This window comes from Thamnophis sirtalis, unplaced genomic scaffold (assembly GCF_051295495.1).
Source record: "Thamnophis sirtalis isolate CommonGarterSnake01/CBP01778 unplaced genomic scaffold, rThaSir2_p1.2 scaffold_6, whole genome shotgun sequence".
Lineage (NCBI taxonomy): Eukaryota > Metazoa > Chordata > Lepidosauria > Squamata > Natricidae > Thamnophis > Thamnophis sirtalis.
Window position 1 is genome coordinate 56,709,763 of NW_028261386.1, and position 23,464 is coordinate 56,733,226.

The 23,464-nt window shown below is 35.0% G+C and overlaps 1 protein-coding gene across 1 annotated transcript in view; it reads left to right on the top strand.

Moving 5' to 3' along the window:
* KCNK5 (potassium two pore domain channel subfamily K member 5) overlaps positions 1-22,657 on the top strand; it is a 32,899-nt gene extending 10,242 nt beyond the window's left edge. Inside the window, exons 2-5 of the mRNA XM_014056538.2 lie at positions 12,750-12,861; positions 15,259-15,425; positions 16,807-16,975; positions 17,619-22,657. Of these exons, the coding sequence (XP_013912013.1) occupies positions 12,750-12,861; positions 15,259-15,425; positions 16,807-16,975; positions 17,619-18,439 (1,269 nt within the window). The 3' untranslated portion in view covers positions 18,440-22,657. The remainder of the gene's footprint in view (positions 1-12,749; positions 12,862-15,258; positions 15,426-16,806; positions 16,976-17,618) is intronic.
* Positions 22,658-23,464: the final 807 nt, after the last annotated feature.

Below are 23,464 nucleotides of genomic sequence, written 5' to 3' on the forward strand. Positions count from 1 at the left end.
CAGTACTATAGACTAGGCGTGTTTTTCTGTTGTCCTGTCACCTCTGCCTCCACATCCTAGTGTCCTTGAACTTTATTCTGTTCATGGATGAGAACTTGAAATCCTATTTATAATATTTCTATTTATTGCTATTTCTCTGTAACATCCCAGTCAAAAAAAATGTGAAAGGTAATGTACAGTTTAAAGAAATTTGCTAAAAACTTTCAATCTCAATTGAGACTCCATCAAATGGCTACAATGGATAGAAGCCAAAAAGTTTTATTAGGAAAGTTTCTTGCAGACATTTACTATAACCTAGAGCTCTAATATCTGGGCTGAAAAAATCAGGGGAGCCTCTCAATAACAAGGATTTAAATTCTTGCACCTCTTTGCTGTTAAGTCTTCCAAATGTTTGCAGCCCATATTGAATAGTCCTTTAGAAGATTTCAGATTTCATGAATCCCTCAAACCACTTGAATAATATTGGCAAAGTGCAGGCGTGAACAGTCAAACATAATTATATATTAAATGCTAACCATGAACTCAGAGAACCGAAATAACTTTCCTTGACCATTCTTCCCTGAGCAGCCACCCAGAAATCTGTTAGAGGAAAAGTATATTTACATGAGCTGAAAGGTTCTGATGTAAAATAGTATATATTTTTGTTAAAGCATGGCTAGGATTTGGTGTAATAGTTACTTAAAGTAGAAATTTTTAGAGCACTATTACTTTTAATTTCTTCATCTAAATTTCTTGGGTAGCAAAGTAAAATGAGATTTCTAATTCATGAAAGTTTTATTATGAAAGTTAGGTGTGGTGCTGATTTTGATTCTAGGATGGATACACAAGGCTTAGAATTCAATTCAATGATCTGTCCTGTGCTTATTTCTCTTGATTGTAATTCTGTGTATGAACAGGGAACAATTGAATGAGGAGTAATCTTATATCTAAATTAGGTCATTAATTCTAAGTAATAAAGGTTCCGTTATAGATAATGCATACTCTAATCTTATGAATATGCAGTTGCCTCCATTTTGACAGAATATATTCTACATATTATTTTTGAGGGTCTTTTATGTTATTAAGGAATGAGGAATAACTTTATATTATGAAGGACTTGAGGTATTATTTCTTGGCTGTATTCACCCACATATGACACACACATATTGCATATATATAGGCCATGAAGTATAAAGTTCATGAAAACAGAATTAGATGTGTTTATCTCTGTTACATATCTCTCTACAAAATAGATGCTGATTAATGCTAGGAAAAGATTATGTTGAAATTATTTTACTTATAATAATACATTTTACTGGAGTCATCAGAAGGCAAATGAGAGCAGCTATTAAAATATGAAAGCAACAGAAGGGAAAAATATAAAATGGCCTTTGTGCAGCAATTCATATATGGATTAAAATTGATTGCATTTGTGCTAATGTGCAATGATGCAATCACAGTTTTACTGTCAACCATGCACACAAGTACATCAATATGAGAATATTGACAGTAAGCTTATTCCCCTTGCTGTAATGTGTTGATTAGAAATGTTTCTAAATAGATTTTTTAAAGCCCATAAAATAGAGAAATATGAAGAGGAACTCCATGAAACAACAATCAGTTTTGTGTAACTTTGCTTTTTATGGTTTGTTCAAACACGCCTCCTTTCCAATTATGTGGAAATATGTTTTCTCTAATCTTGCTTTATCTACATAGGCTAACAGTGCAACCGATAAGAAAGAAAGAGAGAGAGAGGGAGAGAGAGAGAGAGAGATTATTATAATTAAGGAAGTTTAATACCGCAGAAATGTACATGGGATGGTTTGTCTTAAAGATATACCTAAAACTGCAAGGATAACAAAAGTGGTCTACTGCTTTAAAAAAAATCCATCAAGCATTTCTTAGAAATGCTTTCAGGAACCTAGAAAAATATAGAAGGTTTATATATAATGCTGTACAATCAGGAAACTGGAACCATTTCCCATTTATTTGCCATCAAATTTCATAAATGTAAGAATCTTGTTCATGATCCAAAACATACTGCAACCATTAATATATTCTGCCCCTTTTTACTTACTTTAAAATTAGTATATCAGTTAAGAAAAGATTATCAAGAGATGCTGTTGTCTTCAAGAATGCTTGTAATTTATTAACAAGAGGTAGCTTCTGTGATTTGAGGACAGGGAGAGAAAGCAAGTTCAGTCTTACTGAGAAGTATAAAGCAGAGATAACTATGTTTTCCTTAGCTTCTACTTATTTGTTTTGAGATAATGCAGGTAGGTCAAAAGTTCAGAGATGACACTGATTTGCCTTGGGTGTGATCCAGCAGTCTGAATCCTAGTTTGGTGCAGGATTGTCATAAAAAAGTACTCAGTTTATGACTACTGTAAGCAGGATTCCAACCCTATACTATGCTTAGGCTGTCATATTTTGCTCCTCTGTTGAGGATTTTTTTTTTTACAAAAAAATTTATATGACATATATGGATAATTTGCTTAAGAAATCAATTATGTTTTAATGTCCTTTATCAATAATTTTAAGGCTATCCATACATGAAATTGTGGTGCAGTTGTTGAACAGATGCTATTCCACAGTAAAGGCGAATTGCTTGCTAATTTAATATTGATGCTTAAAACAGCATATTTCCTGTGCTAATGTCATTTTACATTAATTGCTTTGTCTTCCCCACACTGAGCAGTGCTAATAATCCATGGATTAAAGGAGACTTTTAGGTACCCTTAAACTTTATTTTTGGATAGTCTTTACCTTTGCATGCATATTCTAAAGTAGGGGTGTCAAACGTCATCATGACAGCATCACATGACATATCAGGACTTTTCCTCCCTTTGCCTGGTTGGGCATGGGCGTGGCCAGTGTGTGACGCATCCGGCCTGTGGGCTGGGAGTTTGACAGCCCTGTTCTAAAGGCATTTATCCTGATATTTCTAATCCTTTTTACCTCTATTTATGTTGATTCCCTTTCTTGAAGCTTGAATCATTCTAATATTACAGCTATGCAAATTTATCCTATATTCCCTGTAGCAAAATGCATTAATTAAAAAGTAAATAATGAATGCATGAAAGATGGATTAATATAAAGAAGAATAAGAAGCATTTCCCACCTGTATTCTATGAAATTATGTAAAAAAATAAAACTGTTCATTGCATTTATTCAGTCTTGCAACAAATAAGAAAGCAGGCATCTTTTGCTCCCATTTTCAAGACTTCAAATTACTAATTTTCCTACATTCTGTGTCATTCCATTAGATAGGAAAGAGAGGTTCTTTCAGCTGCAAGATCAGGTTGCTGCCTTACTAATTATACAAATTAATAATAATAAATAAGACAGTCTACTTTGCAGCCTTAAAATATCTAAATAGCAGTACTGTTATATAAATATTGAAAGAACAGTCAAAACTATAGTCAGATCTATGTTTTTCTGTATTAAATGCTTCAATGTACATCAGGATTCTACCTATGCTGTTTTTTGAGTTGAAAATGGTACATATCTGTAATCTGTTAATTTCTGTGCAATCCCCACTTGTATTTACTTAGAGATCACTTTATTTATTTTAACCAGAGTCCTTATCTTTTTAATTAAAAATAAATTTTGCCTTTTCCACAATATCATTTTAATGCTATGCACTGAATAATAGCCTAATAATAAGAAAAAGATTACATCTAAACATTTATTTTGATTGTAGCCTGATTTAAGAAATAATCCAGTGCTGTGCATAAAATCTAACTAAGCCAGTACAACTTGGAAATATTCATGCTTCAGCAGAGAGATTGCAATATCACCATGAACTTTGTTTCCATTCTTTGAAAAGATAGCTACAAAAGGAATCGGTTTTATCTTATTTATTCATCAAATTTATATGGCTGCTTATGTCACAAGAAAGAATTGCGGAATCAGCAGTCAGTTGCTGAAATGAACAAATGGTATCTATTGGCAACAATCAGTCCTATACAAAAGAAAGTACTGGGAAAACTTGCCTAAGGCCTTAGCAAATTTAAACAGTTATCAAAGAATACAAAGTTAATACCTACAATTTGAGCATTTTTTTCACTTTTCTTTGTCTTTGAGTGGAGCAAGAGAAATGGAAGTATGTTATTTAGATAGTTCTTGCAAAGAACTGTAGTGCAAAGGGTAGAAATTCATATTTATCTGATGTAAAGTGTGATGGATCATTCTCATTTTAATTAGTGAATGAGAATGAGCTTGCTGATTTTACTTCTCAATCTTATTTCAATTAATATCTATGCACTAAGGGTAAACTATAGTGCTCCTTAAATGTTTGAATTTTCAATATTTGTGTCAATTTGATCTAAATCTTGAGCTGTTCTCCACACAAATCTTAAAACTAAATAGAGAGTTCAAAAATGTAAGCAGCGCTACACATACAGGAGGCCTAAAATAAATTTAAAATAATTCCTTACTTCAGAAGTCCATGCTTGACATGAGGTGGTGATAATGACAGAGGAGCAAGAAGATACAAGTGTATTCCCACTTTCTCCCCAAATCACAATTTCAACAGGAGCGTGCTTGCCTTGCCCAATGCTATATGTAGATAATTTACCAAAGCTGCTTCTATCTCAAAATCAGACTTGCAACTAGATTATAAAAATTATTCAGATAATCGGTCTCATTTAAGGAAACCTTGGATTTGTGATACGGTGTTATGAAGATCATTATGGTTTTAAGGTGGGAGTTACTTTTGAATTACATAAAAAAAAATTGAACTTCACTATAGGTAGTCCTCAACTTACAATCACAATTGAGCCCAAAAATTAGGTTGCTAAGTGAGACACTTGTTAAGTGAGTTTTGCCCCATTTTATGACCTTTCTTGCCACAATTGTTAAGTGAATCACTGCAGTTTTTAAATTAATAAACCAGTTGTTAAGTGAGCCTGGCTCCCCCATTGACTTTGCTTGTCAAGAAGGTTGCAAATATCCTCATTCTTTACTAAATATCCTACTCACTGTTTTCTCTTAAATTGTTATTATAGGATCAATCTGTTTTTATTTCCTTGACCAGTATGAGCCATGGTGGCACAGTGGTTAGAATGCAGTACTGCAGGCTGCTTCTGCTGACTGCCGATTGCCAGTACTTCGGCAGTTTGAATCTCATTGACTTAAGGTTGACTCAGCCTTCTATCCTTCCAAGGTCGGTAAAATCAGGACCCAGATTGTTGGGGGCAAAGCACTGTGAAGCAGTATATAAAAGTCTTATTGCTATTGCTACTTTTCTATATTTTGTACAGTAATATTTTCTCTAATCATTTTTTAGATATTTTAGAACAATTATATTTTCCTTCATTACTTTAATTGTGATTTTTGTGTTTTATTTGGTGATCTATGACTGAAAAAAGATAGATTGATTGTTCCGTATTTATTTTACCCTCTTTGGATATTAAAGCAATAAAAACACATTCTATATAATTTCCAAATGGTGGCAACATTAAAAATAGCTGTACTACTTACTGTTTTAAAGGGGCAGGAACATGTATTTTAAGGAAGCATTTGTCACTTCTGCTATAACTTCTACTTTTCAGTGAAGATGGGCTCATTTTTATGATGGCTACTAGTTCCTGGTTGGCCTTGCTTCTCTGGTTAACTATTCCACATACTTATCAAAAGAAACTAAAAGTCTTCTATCAAAATAGATGGGTGAACTGAATTTGTATGCCAGTTAATCTATAAGAGATTATGTTATGTTATTTCAAGAAGTGACAACTTTGATATATAGAGTATGTTAAGTTCAACTTAGTCATAACAACAAATTAAGAGTAAACAAACATTTCCAATTTGATTATCAGTAAACTTTGGGTTGGTAAAATACGTGAAAGGATTCCAACTCTACATAAGATTTTAAAGAACTGATGAGGAAGTCTTCAAGATTTGTGAGTAAATTTAGTGAGAAGTTATTTTGAAGCTTTTGGCTGAAACAAATGATCAAAACAGGAAATGCCTCTTGAATATATTCTAGACAATAATATGCTTAAACATTTTGTGTTGATAGTGGATTAGGTGTATGCAACTTGTTCTCAGATGAGTGTTTGTGAAGTTTTACAACTTTTAACTATGATTTCTTATTTCCTAAATGAAGTAAAAAGAAATGCGGAGTCATATCCTATGTTTTTTCTCTATTGCAACTTTCATTTTTGCTTTTCAATAAATGCCAGTTAAATGAAAGTGAAAAATCCCAGTAGGTGACAATGACTTCTAGCATCTTGCCTACTAGTTTGAGTTTGGTTTTTTGTTTTCTCTTACCCAAAGATCATAGAATGTTCCAGAAAATTCAGGTGCGAAATTGAACTTCAAATACCACTATAAAGTTGAAGGGAACTAGAGAAAAAAAATGATCAGCCATGCTACATTAGTTTTCTAGAATCATTTGAGAGGTTGGTATGTCAAGTGGCTTAGCTATTTACAAGAGTTATTTCCTTAAGTCCTCATCTTGCCCCTGATTATGTGCTATTATGTAAATAGCTGGGGTCTCAGAGGCTAAATGAAGGGCCATAACATTTCCACTTATGTCTGGTATAGGAAACTGAGATAGGCAGTAATCAAGGATCACATGTTTATGATTTGGATATACTTTGAGGCAGCCATAATGCCTGTAAATGAATTTGTTTTTATGCATTGTACATATATTCGAAATGCCTAAAAGGGTACTGCCACCAATTGCACTTAAGGGAGGTACAGGCTACATGAGCTACTAATGAATCATTACTAAAGTGCCTGTAATATTTATATGGTATTGGGAGAAATATTTATGATAATGGATATGACCGTCATAGTATTCATACTGTGTGAGATGGCTGAATTATGTCTGCAGTTGAAAAAAGGGACTCCAAATTCTGACATGTCAGAATAGCAAGCAAACTAATGTCTCACATTTTAACAGTTTAATATAGGATTGAAAAATGGGCGAAATGTCCGTTCTCTTCCTTCTTTCACAATGTCACAATTTGAACAGTATGAAGAAATGACTTTTGCTGTAGCCATCATCTCTAAAATGACAAAGTGTTTTCCATTTTTCAGTTCCAAGTTAGCTTGGCATAGCCCACAATGCCGTGATTTGTCTCAGCTTGCGTGTACTTCACTACCTGTAGAGAACAAAATGCCTCCAATTTTAATTGAGTACCTACTAAATTTGCTTCATTAGCCTCAGTAGTAGCAGAGTTTTTAAAAAGTATGCAACAATGATGGTTGGGAATCCTAATATGGCTCTGTTGGGGGTCCACAGATGCCTGCTGTGCCCCCTTCTCTGCTTTAAAATATCACTTTAATTAAAATGTATGTGCCATCTCCTGGGATCATTGCTCCAATAAAATATAAAAGTAGATGGTCGCAACTTAGTTCTTTCTTTGGAAGTGGGCCTATCTGCCAGGAAAAAGACTATATCTTGAAGACTGGAGCGTACATTGGAGAACAAATTCAACCAGTTTGCTGTCCAGAAAACAGATGGTTTGTAGCTGATCACATCTGCTGTGACAGCCCTGTTGCAACTCTTGAGTTGAATTGCGAGAGAACACTGGTGAATAGGGATGGGGGGATGGGGATGGGGAGAGGAAGGTTTGAGTAGTGCTGGACGTTAAATATCAGAAAATATAACTGTTCTAAAAATGTTCACTGATAAACATTCAGGCCTTCCTATATTGAAATCTGGAGTCAGTCACTTATTTTATGCTTTCAATATAGCTCTTTCTTGGCACTAAAACACTCATATTATTGCTGCTGGTGCTGTTGATCCTACTTGTATTAGCATGTAAGCCTCTTTATGCCAAGGGGGCAAACAATTAACATAATCTAGTGAAACCTGTTGGGCCTATAATGTAACAAGTTTCATTGTTGTTGAATATTATTATTGTAATATTCAGCTTTATCAGTGTTGATCAGAATTGACTGCACTAATCTAACTTCAGATAATAATGTCCTAGTATGTTTAGAAAAATAGCAGCTGTTCATAACAAAACTTTGATGGAGCTTCGTGCTTCCACTTTGTCAGCTGTCTCATAATTGTTCCAAGGGTTATGGATGTACCACATAACTTTCAAGGAAGTTTACAATCATTGGGGTTGCTGAGAGGTTAGAAAATATTTACAGTGGAGCGTTGTTTTCATGAACCTTGAATCATTATCTTGGATATAACAAACAACATTTAAATTTTGTCCATAACATGCTTGTCTAAAGCAACCATCAAGATCCTCATTTAGCATATCAATGCAGATAATGCTCACGTATTTTATGTGGACTTTATACATTAAACTTGTGGTGGCGCAGTGGTTAGAATGCAGTACTGCAGGCTACTTCTGCTGACTGCCAGCTGTTCAGCAGTTCAGGTTTCACTGGCTCAAGGTTGACTCAGCCTTCCATCCTTCCGAGGTTAGTAAAATTAAGACCCAGATTGTTGGGAGCAATATGCTGACTCTGAAAACCTCTTAGAGAGGGCTGTAAAGCACTGTGAAGCTGTATATAAGTCTAAGTGCTATTGCATATTTAAAAAATCCCATTTGCCATTTAACAAACAGCCAGCTCCCATTGACGCCCCTTTTTCCATTAGTCTGTTAAATTGAAGATTTACATTATTGTTTTGTTAAAGCTTTAAAAAAAAAACCACCCAGAAGACTGAGCAATGTTTCCAGAATTCAGGTTTAACTCTCCCTGCCACTTCCCAAACTACTGTCTATGATTTATTATTTCAGTAATTTGTATGGTGAGAGTTCACAGACCTAGAATAAGTCATTCCATTCAGTGCTTGTTTGTATGAATGCTCAATTGTTTTATGTTCTTTCGTCACAGTGCAGAACATTTTCAACTCAACTCCAATTGATACTTTCACATTATGTAATTTTTTTCTATCCTGTAAGATTTTTTTAATTTTAATTTCTGAGTAATAAGATTATATATATATATATATATATATATATATATATATATATATATATATATATATATATATATATATATATATATATATATATATATATATATATATATATATATATATATATATATATATATATATATATATATATATATATATATATGAGACATGCCTTGTATATATATTTTCTATGTATAGCATAGCTAAAAGTCAAGTTTTATTTTGGGAAAAGAATCCTGTTTGACTGTATTTTGTAACTAGAATTTATTTAAACTTAAAATATACTTCCATGTAGGCATATGGTGGATAACAAAGATTTATAAAGCATGAAATCTGAATTATAAGGGCTTTGGGATTTAATTATGTGAATGGATTACACTGTGGCTTTAAACATGTGTTGGACAAATATTCATAGATGTGTACTGAAAATAATTGCTTCCCATAATACACAATTACTTTACAAATCTATAGAACTTCAGTCATCTCCTGATCAGAGCAAAATTAGCAAAACTTAGTTTCAAATTTCTGAAAATCTAAAAAGTTTATATATGTTAAAAAGACACGATTCTGCGCTATCTTACAAATAGCTATGGCTTAGAGTTAGACAATGCATTAAATTTGCAAGAAGTCTGAGGAAAAGCTTTCAGCTAAGAATGTTAAATTTTTTCATGAGTTCTTATAATTTCCATAAATTCAGTCTTGGTTTTGCAGCTTCCAGATAATAAAAACTGAAGGACTTTTAGAAAAAAAGCTAGATATTATTATTATTATCACAACAACAGAATTGTATCACAGTGGCCAGTTGTTTCGCCGGATTTGGCATTGATTACTAGTCGGGCCCCACCCAGGGGCCTAGGACGTCGTAACATATTTTCGTAATATGCGTGCGGATCCAAGCAGTGCGGCTTTTTGCATTTGACTGATGGTGATTTATGATGATGATGATGATGATGATGATGATGATGATGATGATATTATTATTATTATTATTATTATTATTAAAAGCGACAATAGGATAATGCATGTTCTGTTTCATACTTAAAATTGTCAGAAATATCTTGATTTTTTTAATAGTTATTCTGTGCACTATGAAATCATTTTTGTTGATTCAATATCAAGTTAAGAAGTACTATAACTAAAATATGTGGGAAGTAAAACAGTGTCAAGCAAGGCCACAGCTCATCCTAAGTCAAAGCATGCCAATAGGGACCAGAGGGAGGTGCATCTTTGGCAGAGAAAGAGCTATGAGTGTAAACTTGTGAAATGTTGACACAGCAGTGAAAAGAGTTGGCCCCGTAGCCTCCTCAGGATATGAACTGAAATGATGGTCTCTTCCTTTCCATCTGCTGATTTATGCTTTCCACCTCTTACCCTGCAACACAAACACTTAAGGATTGTTTCAGCTATTTCACGGATAAGAAATTGGAGTAAATCATTTGGGTGGAAACTTTGTTAACGGTTAAAAATGACATAAATCAAATAAAGCCCAGTGAAACTTACTTCTGCTTAACACAGTTTCGCTTACCTAACGGCTAGCAATAAAATAGAAACAAAAGCAGAGTTTTAGCTATGTGTTTGTCAGAAATGATCCTTTTATACATGTGTATATACTCTGCTGGTCTTGGTATTTTTAAAGCTGGAATGGCCAAATGGTATCTAAATATCTTGCATAAGAGATAGATAGATAGATAGATAGATAGATAGATAGATAGATAGATAGATAGATAGATAGATAGATAGACAGACAGACAGACAGACAGACAGACAGACAGACAGACCTACCCACTTACCTGTGGGGTAATTGTTGCAGGAAAACTAGTGTCCGGTTCACATGCTCCTTTTATTTTCTTCATCTTTTGATTAAAGTAATATTTTTGTGGCATTGTAACTATAGATCAGGGGTCTCAAACTTGCAGCCCTGCATGCTGGCACCCTCCAATTTAGTGAATGAGGAAAAAGCCCTGATACGTCATGTGAGTTTGACACCCATGCAATAGATCCAGAAAAATAGCTCTAGCCATTCACACATGCAAGTAGCATGATGAATTAATATAAATGGATGGCTGCTGTTGTGCAAAGCAAGGTCACTTTATCAAAACAATTGTTCATGTGATTCCAGGTGGCATAGATCATGCCAGACTGAATCATTGTTTCAACTATGGTTGTTTAAAAGGTGCATGGAGAAAGCCGTGACATCACTGATTTGCATATGAATGTATTTGACTTTAGATATCCTTTCTGAATCAGGAATTGAGGGTGGGGGAAGCTGAGACCCTTACTGGACTACACCTCCACCATTCCTGCCTATTGGCCATTCCATCTGCAGTGGAGAATATAGGGCCTCAACAATGTGACCTGGGCTTCACCTGCTACAGCAACAATCTCTTGGCCAAGCTATGCATTTTGTTTTGATATTAACTTTACTTTTATCTTCTTCGTACTCTTCTCTGTCTTTTTATAAAGCCGACCTTTGTCTTCAATGTTCTATCTGACCCTGAACTATGAGACAGATTATAATTATCAGATGTTTCTGCACGAATGCCTTGGCCTTACAATCAGTGTTACCTGTTCATGTTTTAACAGAGAGTGATGCTATTATTTAACATATACAGGAAGAATAAGAGTTGGTATGTTGTTATAGGCATTGCCTGAATTTTCATACAAGCTGTATTATGGGGAAGATAGTGTGGCTTGTTTTGCAAGTCACATCTGAACTTTTCAGACCAACCTTCTGTTTCAATTTTCATGAAATTGGTACATAAAGCAAAAATTGTTTGTTTATTACAGAGACTATACGAGTCGTTTCATTCATTTTCACTGGAGGAATGAATCCTTAAGAGCCGAGGTGGCGCAGTGGTTAGGGTGCAGTACTGCAGGCCACTTCAGCTGACTGTTATCTGCAGTTCAGCGGTTCTAATCTCACTGGCTCAAGGTTGACTCAGCCTTCCATCCTTCCGAGGTGGGTGAAATGAGGACCCAGACTGTGGGAGTGATATGCTGACTCTGTAAACCGCTTAGAGAGGGCTGAAAGCCCTATGAAGCGGTATATAAGTCTAACTGATATTGCTATTGCTATTTCCCACATATTCATTGTTGGTATACTTTGTGGCACTGCTGCCCCACCATTTTCTGAGGAGATGTACTAAGGAGGCCTAACTTTATTTTATCAGCAGAAGAAAAGTCTAGTTCTGAGATAGATATTTGGTCAAAGTCATGCAATAAATATGTGTCTGAATAAGACTTCAAAATGAGTCTTCCTGGGCCTAGTCAAATGCTTCAACTACTAGATTATTTTATATTCATTTTATCTCTGCTGGAATGCACATGCATCTCTCAGAAAGTTAGCACAATGATGTAAACTAAAACCAGGAAGACTGGGTTCAATGACATATCATATCCCACAGAGTTATTATAGTGCGAGTAAAATATAATTGATCCCCATGTGCCTGGTGAAATGGTGGATATATTAATAAATAGGCCAATAAGAAAAGGTTGCCTCAAGGTAGTGACTGTGCAGAACAGTAGTTGATTTTCTTAAGTAATGTTACTGGATAAATGCTTGGAAATAATGTTTTAACAATCACAGAACCTAATTTGCTTTCAGTACTAAAAATCAAATTTCAATAATGAGTAACAAAGAAAATTAAATGATTTACCACGTACTGCTGCTTTTATATTCAGTTTCTAAAATCCACAATTATTGAACATTGTGTATTTGTGCTGATAGTTAGTATATTTTCTAATTTAAAACTAGTTACTACAGCCATATTTATTATTAGGTCACAAACATATGAAGAATTGGAAAAACATATTTTATTTCTCTTTTTTACTATCACATTTTACTGCATTTTGAACGACATGTATCATTTTTTTATAGGTGGTCTCAGAAGCTGCTGGGCAAGGAGTTTCAATCGATGGTAACGACACATTTAATTATTGGAACTGGCCTAATGCTGTCATCTTTGCTGCTACAGTGATTACAACCATTGGCAAGTATCAGTTTGTCCATATATATTTATTCATTTATATCATTTATATATTAAACAATATAGTGTAATACTATTTAATAAAATGAAAAACTGACACATTGGAAGAAGCTGGAGGGGGTTGATTATATGCTGCCTTAGTTTGGCAGTCTTCTAGACCTCAATTTCTCTTTTCCTTTTTAAGACTGGCAATTTAGAGACACAAATATTGGCATCATGAATAACGCTACCTGCCCTAGTAGGAATAGATTCTCTGTTTACTGACTTTCAATCAATCTATCATGTAAAACATAGGGAAAGAAAGCACAGGGGATATAGAGATTTCTATGGCAATATTTTTCTTCCATAGAAATGCCAAATAATTGGATTTCTAAATTCATTCTCCTGAACATATAGCCCTTTGTTTTGTGAGAAGATTATTTTTTTTCAAAACCCATGTATTTCAAGATGGTGGCTTTACAATACCGCAGTGAGAAATGTTTTCCCTGCATTGGTATTGCTGACTTTGATGGAAAAATTGCAGAATAAATATGATAACGGAACTGTGGGATGATATTTTTTTCAGGTTTGCTTTTGTGCTATCCCTGTAAGATACAGAAAAAACATAAGTGTTACAAAGTTTGTTTGTTCTGATATAGAACACACATAGTGCTGGAAAACAAACTGGGAAAGTGGGAAAAAGAATTAGAAACCTTGCTGCTAAATCAAATAAAGCACCATGTTTCATTTGTTGCTATTATTAAAATATATTTGAAATATATGTGATGGTGGCTCTCTTCCAATATTTCCCATAAACAACTCAAGAAAACCAATACAACATTTTTATAGTTTGGCTTTTACAATGTTTACAAGAACAGGGGTACGCAACCTGTGAGTTGTGGCCTACTAGTCCATGAGTGGATTGCAACCCAGCTAGGAAAATGGCTGGCGTCCGTGTGCATGCACTCCATTTGCACTCATCATGCCAATTGCGCAAATGGAACTACATGCATGCACACTTGCCGACTGCTCACACAGAACCATCCCATCTCCCCATCAGCCCGCAAAGCTGGAAACATTGGGAAACTCTGTAGTAGAATAACAATAGCAATAGCAGTTAGGCTTATATATCACTCCATAGTGCTTTTACAGTCTTCTCCAAGTGGTTTACAGAGTCAGCATATTGCCCCCTAACAATCTGGGTCCTCCTTTTACCCACCTCAGAAGGATGGAAGGCTGAGTCAACCTTGAGCCTATTATACAATATTCTTAATTTTACATTTTGTAGCAAAGCAATCCCAGCAAAGAAATGGCAAATGTTCAACAAGCTTTAGAAAAGAAACATGAGACTTCATTACTGTTGCATGCTGGATAATTGAGAAAGCCAAAGAATACTAAAAAATAAGTGATTATGTGCTGAATAGATTATTAAAAAGCCTTTGAATTGTCAAATCAGGTCACATTGTGGAATGTGCTTTAAAAAATGAGAATCTCAAAATACCTCATTGTTCTTGTGAGAAACCTTTATGCCGGTCAGGTAGCAACAGACTGGTTCCAGGTTGGCAAAGGAATGAGGCAAGACTATATAATCTCTATAATCTATTATTTACCCAACCTATATGTACTGAATATATATTAAAGGAAGCTGGTTTAGAAGATGAGCATGGCTTTAAAATTGGAGGAAGCAATATCAGTATCAATAACTACTATCAATGACACTACTTGATATCTGAAAAAGCAAAATACTTGCAAACATTAGACCAAACTAATGACACCATGCTTTAGAATAGACAACTATCTTTGGAATTTACAATGAAGGTACTGTATCAAAGTGGTGGATAGTTTATGCCTTTTAGGATTAACCATCAGTAATAAAGGAACAAGCAGTTAAGAAATATGTCACAGATTAAGAGCAGCCATGAAGGTCTTGGAAAAGTTATTCAGACACCCTGATGTGTCTATAACTATAAAATTCAGAATTGCAAAGGGAATTATATTATTTGTGATATAGTTGGACTTCAAAGGAGCAGGAGAAAGAAGCATATTCATGCTTGGTGTTGGAGAAGATTCTTGAGAAATATAAAGGGCAGCCAAGATAACAAATGAATACAGAGTTGTCATTCAATGCACAAACTGGGATATATTATGAAAAAGACCTAGCTGTGGATAAGATTACGATTCTGGGAAAGATGGAAGGAAAGAGGGGAAAAAGACAATCAGCATCAAGGTGGATAGACACAGTTGTAGTGGCGAATGGTCACCATTTTAGGGACAGACTATCATGGAAAAAATCTCTATGAGGTTGCTAAAAATAAGCTCTATATTTTTTCCAGCATCTAATCATAAAAGACAAATTACACCTTTTATTATATGGTACACTCCAGGCATGGTTAACTTTTTAATCACAATATTCTTTTTCAGGTTATGGAAATGTTGCTCCAAAGACTCCAGCCGGGCGACTTTTCTGTATCTTTTATGGACTTTTTGGTGTTCCACTCTGCTTAACATGGATCAGTGCTTTGGGGAAATTTTTTGCTGGTCGTGCCAAGAGGCTGGGCCAGTTCCTAACAAAGAGAGGAGTAAGCCTGGTATGGAATTCTATTTAATTTGCTTCTAGCACATGAAAATTATTGGAATTGGATTATAAACAATACCAAGAAAACCCAATTTAAGGAAGGATTCTCTAGCATCTTTAAATCCTAACTAATAGTTGATGTGATTTTTTAAAAAAAATCTATGCTGCAGTTCCACATCTGCCCCTGGACAAAAATAGTAAAAAAAATTAATTTCTATTAAACACATAATTCTCTATAATTTTGGATTTGGGGCCCAGAATTGCCACTAAATTTTCTGTATTAACTGTTGTATAGCAAGGAATATTCTCTTTTCTTTTAAATTCTCTAGATTTGAGAATTCTGCTTTCTCAACTAGACAAAGTATTTATGTGCTGCCCATCTTATGCAACTTCTGCTTTTTGCTATGTCAGCTATCTGTTTCCTGTTCCTTGGTGCTGTTTATAACTTCCTTGACTAATAGGAAAGCTGACTCTAAACAATAATAAGCTTAACAGTTTAGATTTTAGTGCAACATTCACCCAGCCAATATCATAATGCCTTGATGTAAATTGATGATGCAGCTGCATCTGGTATATTATGTTGGGCTCTAGTCCCCAGACTTCAAAAAGGGCATAGTATAGTCAGAGACAGTTAAGAGGAAGGCAACTGAAATTGTCAAGGGGCTATAGCTGTTTGTCTATGACGATTTTTCATTTAGAAAGGAAGTGAATGACAGGTGACATAATTGAGGTACACAAAATTTTGAATGGTGTGAATAAAAAAATGCTGGACCAATTCATAAAAATCATGAGGATCAGAGGCTTTGCATCTGAAGGCCATCTGCTGGAAACCAGCAGTCTCCTTGTACAATTGACTGGCCTTCGTAGGAATATACTGTTGGACTAGATTGACAGGGGTCCAATCCAGCAGTTTATGTTCCAGGCCTGAATATTACCTTGTTTTAACAGATCACATTTAATATAGTCTTGGAAAATGCATTTGGTAGATAGGCGTTTCAGTGATGAAATGGGTCAAAAAGCCTTTATAGGTGAATTAGAAATTATAAGTGTTATGAAAAGGACATTTCTCAAAGAATTTCTACAATTTATTATTATAGTTGGTGGAATAGGGATGGGATCAATGAGAACACTTCACCAAGCAAAAATGACGCATATAGGACTTTGTGCACACATATGAAATGGGAAATAAAGTAGAAATTTTCAACCTTGTTTCCTTCTGCACAAAATATCCAGAAATAATAGCAACTTCCTATAACTTATAGTTATTCTGTTGTTGCTGCAAGACGGTATATCAAAAAATGATAGGATGGACTTTCTAAATATGAGGAAAAAATGTACTAAATGTAGATTGCACTGTATGATTGATCCATCTTCCTTTCTTCCATTTATTACAGAGAAAGGCACAAATTACTTGCACAGCTATCTTCATCTTTTGGGGCATTCTAGTCCACTTGGTTCTTCCTCCTTTGGTTTTTATGGTGACTGAAGAATGGGATTACATTGAAGGCCTCTACTTCTCATTCATTACCATCACCACAATAGGATTCGGAGACTATGTTGCTGGTCAGTAATAAACTTGTCATTTGAGTAGCTTCTAACATCAATATTTTGTGAATTTTCAGCAGTTTGCCTTTAAGATTTAAAAACCTGTAAGTAGAAATGAGAATTACTAAAACTAATTACAATTAAGGTTAAGTAATATGTTGGTCTCTGTACAATGCAGGGACTCAAGACAAAAAAAAGGGGGGGGATGAAAAAATTATCTCAGGAACAACCATGGAACTGTGTGTATTTGCTGTTCTGCTTCCTCTAAGCCAGATGATATCTACAATGCTTTCATTGTCTAAACTTATGGGCGACTTGACAAATAAACAAGCCTATATTGTAAGATGTTATTTATTATTTGTATGTGTTTGAAGTTGAAATAATTATAATTCTAACTCTGTATAATCATTTAGCTAATGAACTTTGAATGTTTTTTTTCTAATTTCCAGAGTAGACAGCTGTCATCTTAGTATCTGAGCCTCAGTTGACTACTGAGGTCTCAGAAAGGGGACAAGTTAGACTTTTAGAGATTTGCTGAAACTTGCTGTAGATATGCCATAAGCACAACCTATCCAAGGAAATGTTGAGTTTTTAGTAATGTTAATCGCCTTCAGGTGTACAGTAGCTGAATTTATATTTATTTTGCTGTCTTTTTTTTTAGGTGTGAATCCAAATATGGAGTACCACTCCCTCTACAGATACTTTGTGGAGCTGTGGATCTACCTAGGCCTTGCTTGGCTTTCATTGTTTGTCAATTGGAAAGTCAGCATGTTTGTAGAGGTTCACAAAGCAATCAAGAAACGAAGGAAGAAAAGAAAAGAGTCCTTTGAAAATCACTCTCCCACCCAAAAAGTTCTTCAGATGTCAAACAAGAAAGATATCAAAATATTCAGTTTCCTTTCCAAAAAGGAAGAAAGTTACAATGATCTCATTAAACAGATTGGAAAGAAGGCTTTGAAAAAAAGCAATGACAAAATTCTCAACTCAGAGCAAACCAAGCCAACCTTACAGAATACCAATAAAGATCTCAAAGTGATGTACACAAGGAGCAATGTATTTGACTATGACAATGTTTCTCTTCGACTGCAAAACTATCATATGATGAAGCATTTGACTGACAAACGTCTTGGGGACAGCCCAACAGAAGGCAATGTGTTTGTAAATCAGCTGGACCGGATCAGTGAAGAAGAAGGGGAAGCATGGGATTCGCGGGATTATCGGCCTTTGATTTTTGAAAATGCCAACATAACATTTGTAAATGAGGGTGATGATGAAGAGGAGGATCTTTCAGATGATGAAGAAACTTCAAAGTCTTCAGTAGATGACAATCTTGCACAGGAGCCTCAAAGCCCCCAGAAACTGATGAAATTTTCATCCTCTGATGAATCTACTTTTACCAGTAATGAGATGGAGATATCAGTGCCTTATGAAAAGCTTATGAATGACTATAACACATCAGATACTGCCAATGCTGCAACGTGAGAAAGGTGGGAGGGAGTTTCTTGAAATCATATGATGCAAAATGTTAATAGATAATGATCTAAATCAACAACCATAAGTGAAGAAGGGAATATCCTATGAGATATTTTCCACCACTTCCTTCTGTTAAGCAGACTAAAAACACGTGTTGCCTGGATCTTATCTGTTGAGGAATTTTACTCACCTGAAACAACCGTCCTAAAACCTTGAAGGTTCTCTAGGGATTTGATGGTTTTTGAATTTAAGAGAGGAAAAGCCTAAACTGATTGGGCCTGTCTGTTCTTCCACCTCTTTCTTTCTTTCTTTCTTTCTTTCTTTCTTTCTTTCTTTCTTTCTTTCTTTCTTTCTTTCTTTCTTTCTCTTTCTTTCTTCTTCCCTCCCTCTCCTTCCTTCCTTCCTTCCTTCCTTCCTTCCTTCCTTCCTTCCATAAGATTGCAATCAGACTGGTTTTAGTTGATTGTAGGCCATGTTTGCATTGGATTACTGCACTAACTCTTCAGTCTGAAGAAACTGAATGCAAATCATGCCAAGGTTCAGAGGGGAAAATATTGATGGATTTATCACAGTCACACCACAAAACTCTTCAATTTTCCCTCAAGGGATGCTTGAACTGGAAGAGCGGAGTATTCTGAAGGCCCGAGTTGAGAAACATGGGTGACTTGACTAGTGTCTAAGTTAATATAGCTCTGTTGAATTATGAGCTGAAGTTCATGAACAAAAATACTAACTTGAAACACAGGGTCAGTCTACTGGAAGTATGGATCTTGTATAGACAAGAAACTAAATATTTCCAAATGCTCCTAGTGTTCATGAAAAGCACATATAACGGACTGAAATACAGTAAAATAGAATGGTGCAAGAAGATACATAGAGGACATTTAAAAATGAAGAAAAGCACAGTAACAAACTTCTCTTTTGCATCAGAAGTGCCCTTTCACCATCATCCATATTCTAGAGGAAATACTTGAATGAACTTCATTTATAGGTCTAAGTGAAGTTTAAAGGAACTCTGCTTTTGAATCAGTGTATCTTATTAAATAGGTTGACTAGCTGAAGTTCCATTTGAAGGATTTAATAACTACTTTCTTCTTTGTTCTGTCAGTGGCTCCATTTCTATAAAGTTCTCCACTCCATCCGGTACTTTAGAGTAGGTAATATTGTGTTATGAGATGAAATACCGCTGTAGTATTTCAGCTGGCTTTCTAAGTAAAGTGCTAGCTTATTTATAATGAACTCCCTTAACAAAAGAGAAGGAGTATGAGAAGTATTATTGAAGCCACGAAATGTAATTGTCACATCAAAATTTATCTATCTTTTTATATTGCTATAAAACTGTCACAATGATTGGGATTATTTTTAAAGTAGAAAGCTGCCTATGATTTGTAACTTTCTGCTGAAAAACAATTCTCAAACGTATTCTAGCAGTGTAAGTACTGGAGCTACTTGTATGATTTACACTCCAGTGTAAATCTTTTATGTTATAGTTCAGTGGCTTCAATTTGGAAATAGAATGAAAATTATGGGTATTGAAAACTTGAGAGGATTACAGAATTGAAAATGGTAATAAGGCCAAGTGGAATTTTGCAGTACTAATTGTGAATAAGGTACATTCAAATCCACTCATGTGCTGTAATTTTAATCTTACGTTGTGAGAGAGGATGTATTCTATTATCTTTAGAAACATGTCTCTGACTAGGTGTACACTCCTGTTCGCAAACTCTTCTTGAAAAGACAGTTTAAAAATATTTGCTGAAAAAAAGTCCATTCCTGTTTTGAATTGTACACTGTTTATGCAGAAATGTTTGCAGAACTTGATTACTAAGGAACCCAAACAGTTATATTTTCATACAGTTATTCCATTGAAGGTTCTGGGGTTACCATTTGGATTATATAATGATTTTTGCCATTGCTGAATTCTAGCTCAAGAGGCTGTTCTTGTTGCTTTCTAATATGGTAGCTATTTCAGTAAATGGTTCCTTGAAAGACAAGATTGATTTTTTGTATTGCTATACAGTAAACCCTCTTTATAATCAGACAGTTTAAAGACCCAGAGGTTTTCTCTTAAATTTACATTTCCAATCGAGCGGTTCTTAGTTATGAGTACCACTTGTGTCATGTGTAAGTGACAAAAGTATATCTGGCTTTCTTGAAAGTAACCCTGTAAAGCTGATGTATTCTGGGATATATTTCATAAATGAATGGCTAAGAGGTTTGCCTCTGCACTAAAGAAACACACAGTAGTGTGTAAATTGAATGTTATTAATGTTTTACAGCATTTTAAATATAGTACAGGAACAGAAAGGTGAGAGTGGATGATGAGTGTATGTTGCGGCTTTAGATGTGTCTGTTTTGGATTGTTTATGTCAGGTAGACAGATGTGAAATGATACAAGTTTAAAACAGCTTAGATCTAGATATCAGGTCCTTTCTAAAATTCAGAATTTGTGCTGCTGTTTAGGTTTCATGCACAAGGGTATTAATACCTTCCTTTAAAAGTGCCCCATAATTTGAGGGATTTGTCTAGCTGTCAAATAAGCATCATGTTTTTAAATTTGAAAGCAAGATAAAATTGATAGACTTTGATTTCTTTTTGAGCTCATTAGTGGAGATTTATTCCAAGTGCTTGGACCATTGACAGGAGCCTTAATTCTTAATTCCATTTTGTGCCTTGCTACAGGTGAAATGACAAAATGTACTTACTCACTGTGACTAGCACAAAGGTGCATGAAATGTTTTATTAGCTGCATAATGTGTCCAGTTGCCCTTTATCTGAGTACGGTTTTCCAGCAGGCATTACATGGTGGTAAATTCGCCCTATTAGAGAATTGATCTTCCTTACCATTCTGATAGGAAATATCGTCTTCCATGTATTAAGGGAAACTAGACTTTTTGTTCTGAGACTTTATTTATGGCCCTGGACAAATAAATTAAATACGATGACAGAGGAAACAATTTTTGTTCTGATTTTGGGATTTGACGAACTAACGTATTAAAGAGACATTGATTCAGGGAGGAGAGTCAATAGCACTTGAAGTGTCTTTGATTCTCTGGCTCTTGACTACATTTTGGAAAGAATTTGCATAATATGAAATGTAAGGTTTGCAAACCACTATTGCTTTTTTTTATTTGAGAGGGGGGACTGTACAGTTTAACTGAGCTAACCAGATTAGCATTGTGTTCATATTGTGTAGCTGTTTACAGAAGGCATTTAACAAAATGGTTGCTAGCTATCAAAAGCACCAGAGCATCAGTAGTACTCATAAGTTTCAGAACAAGAGGAAGGGCTCTTCCTTGGTATCTCTATAAACTGTGGATCATGAAGCCTTAATAATGCTGCTTTCTCTGTTTTTCCCCTATAACCAATATTGTGATTTGGATCAGAAAAACCTAAAAAACCTAACTCGGTAAACTTCATAGTGTTGTTGGAAACTAAAATTGTTTCAGGAGTTGAAGCAATGAGATGAGTGACTCTTCTTCCTATTACTCAGTAGAATTTTCCCACAATTAATCACAATTAATTAAACCTGGTAGCATTTCCTGGCATTGTTTTCAATAAATTATATGGCAAAATGATAAAGAATGGAAACTACACTAACTATTGATTTCCAAATACATTTAATACAAAACTAATAAACAGTTTCCAAAACAGTTTTATGTAAAGCACAGTACTACTCATACTTATTTTAAAATGTGCCACTGAAAGAACCGAGTACAGTACTGTTAAGCAAGAGGGAAACATTTTGAAAAAGGTCTTTTTTATTTTCAGGTATGATTAACTCCATTGCTGGCAATGGATATATCAAAACATAGCAAACTCACAGCTCCTTCTTCTTGTTTTGAAACCGTAAATGTGGCCTGGTTTACCACTTTCTTTTATAGGATGCTACCTTTTGTATCTTGTTTTAATTGGCAATAAAAAGCTATGCATAAAACTCCTGTTGAGACATAAATGTTGGCTACCACTTTGACCCATTTTTAATTTTTATACCTTCTGTGCTCTACTGCCCAGAGCTAAGGCATCACTGTTTCAAATAGTTCAAAAATCTGTACAGTCTTGATCTCATCACTGTCACTCCATCACATAAAAGAGACAAAAGGTTGTTGTTGTTTTTATCAGTTCTTGTTTGCTAATTTGTCACTGGAATCACTGTATGTAAATATTAGACTTTATAAAATGTAATTTATTTTAACATTTTTTCAATAAAAATGAAGTTTTTTTTTATAAAAAGAAAACCCTGATGTCTTCATTCTTTAAAGGGACTAGATGAGAAATGAACTTGTAATGATTGTCTTCCATTTAATTAACATTTTGTCCAGGCTCATTGTTGAAAGTAACATTGACAACGAACATTGATAAAATATATATTTAGAATTTAATTTTACACCACCATGCAATTGGATACAAGCCCATTTTGACATAAATAGCAGCATTGGCTATTTGAAGGACATACACTATATTTGGGATAAATTGTGGAATTTTCACTATAGTACTGGCTAATATAATATTATAGCAATAGCAATTAGACTTATATACTGCTTCACGGTGCCCTCTCTAAGGTGTTTATAGAGTCAGCATATTGCCCCCCAACAATCTGGCTCCTCATTTTATGGACCTCAGAAGGATGGAAGGTTGAGTCAACCTTGAGCCACTCAGATTTGAGCTCCTGGAGTGAGCAGTGAGTTAGCCTGCAGTACTGCATTCTACCACTACCCCAGTGGTCACCAAGCTTTGCAGTTTGGCGGCCTAGCTGGGGGGGGGGGGGCAGAGAGGAACTGGGCTGCATGAACAGTGGGCCAGTGCACATGCACAGGCACATGCAGCTCCATTCACACAAGAGAATGGGACACGGTCTTGGCTCCTTCAGACTTCTCCATACCAAAAGCTTTTACAAAGGGAAGGAAGGCCTGAAACAGCACAAAATTGCTCCCCCAAAGCCTTTTATCTGTTTGCAAAAGCTTTTGGCATGGAGAAACCTTTGGGGATGCCATCTCATACTCCTTCAGACTCACTGAGGTTGCCTGAAGGTCA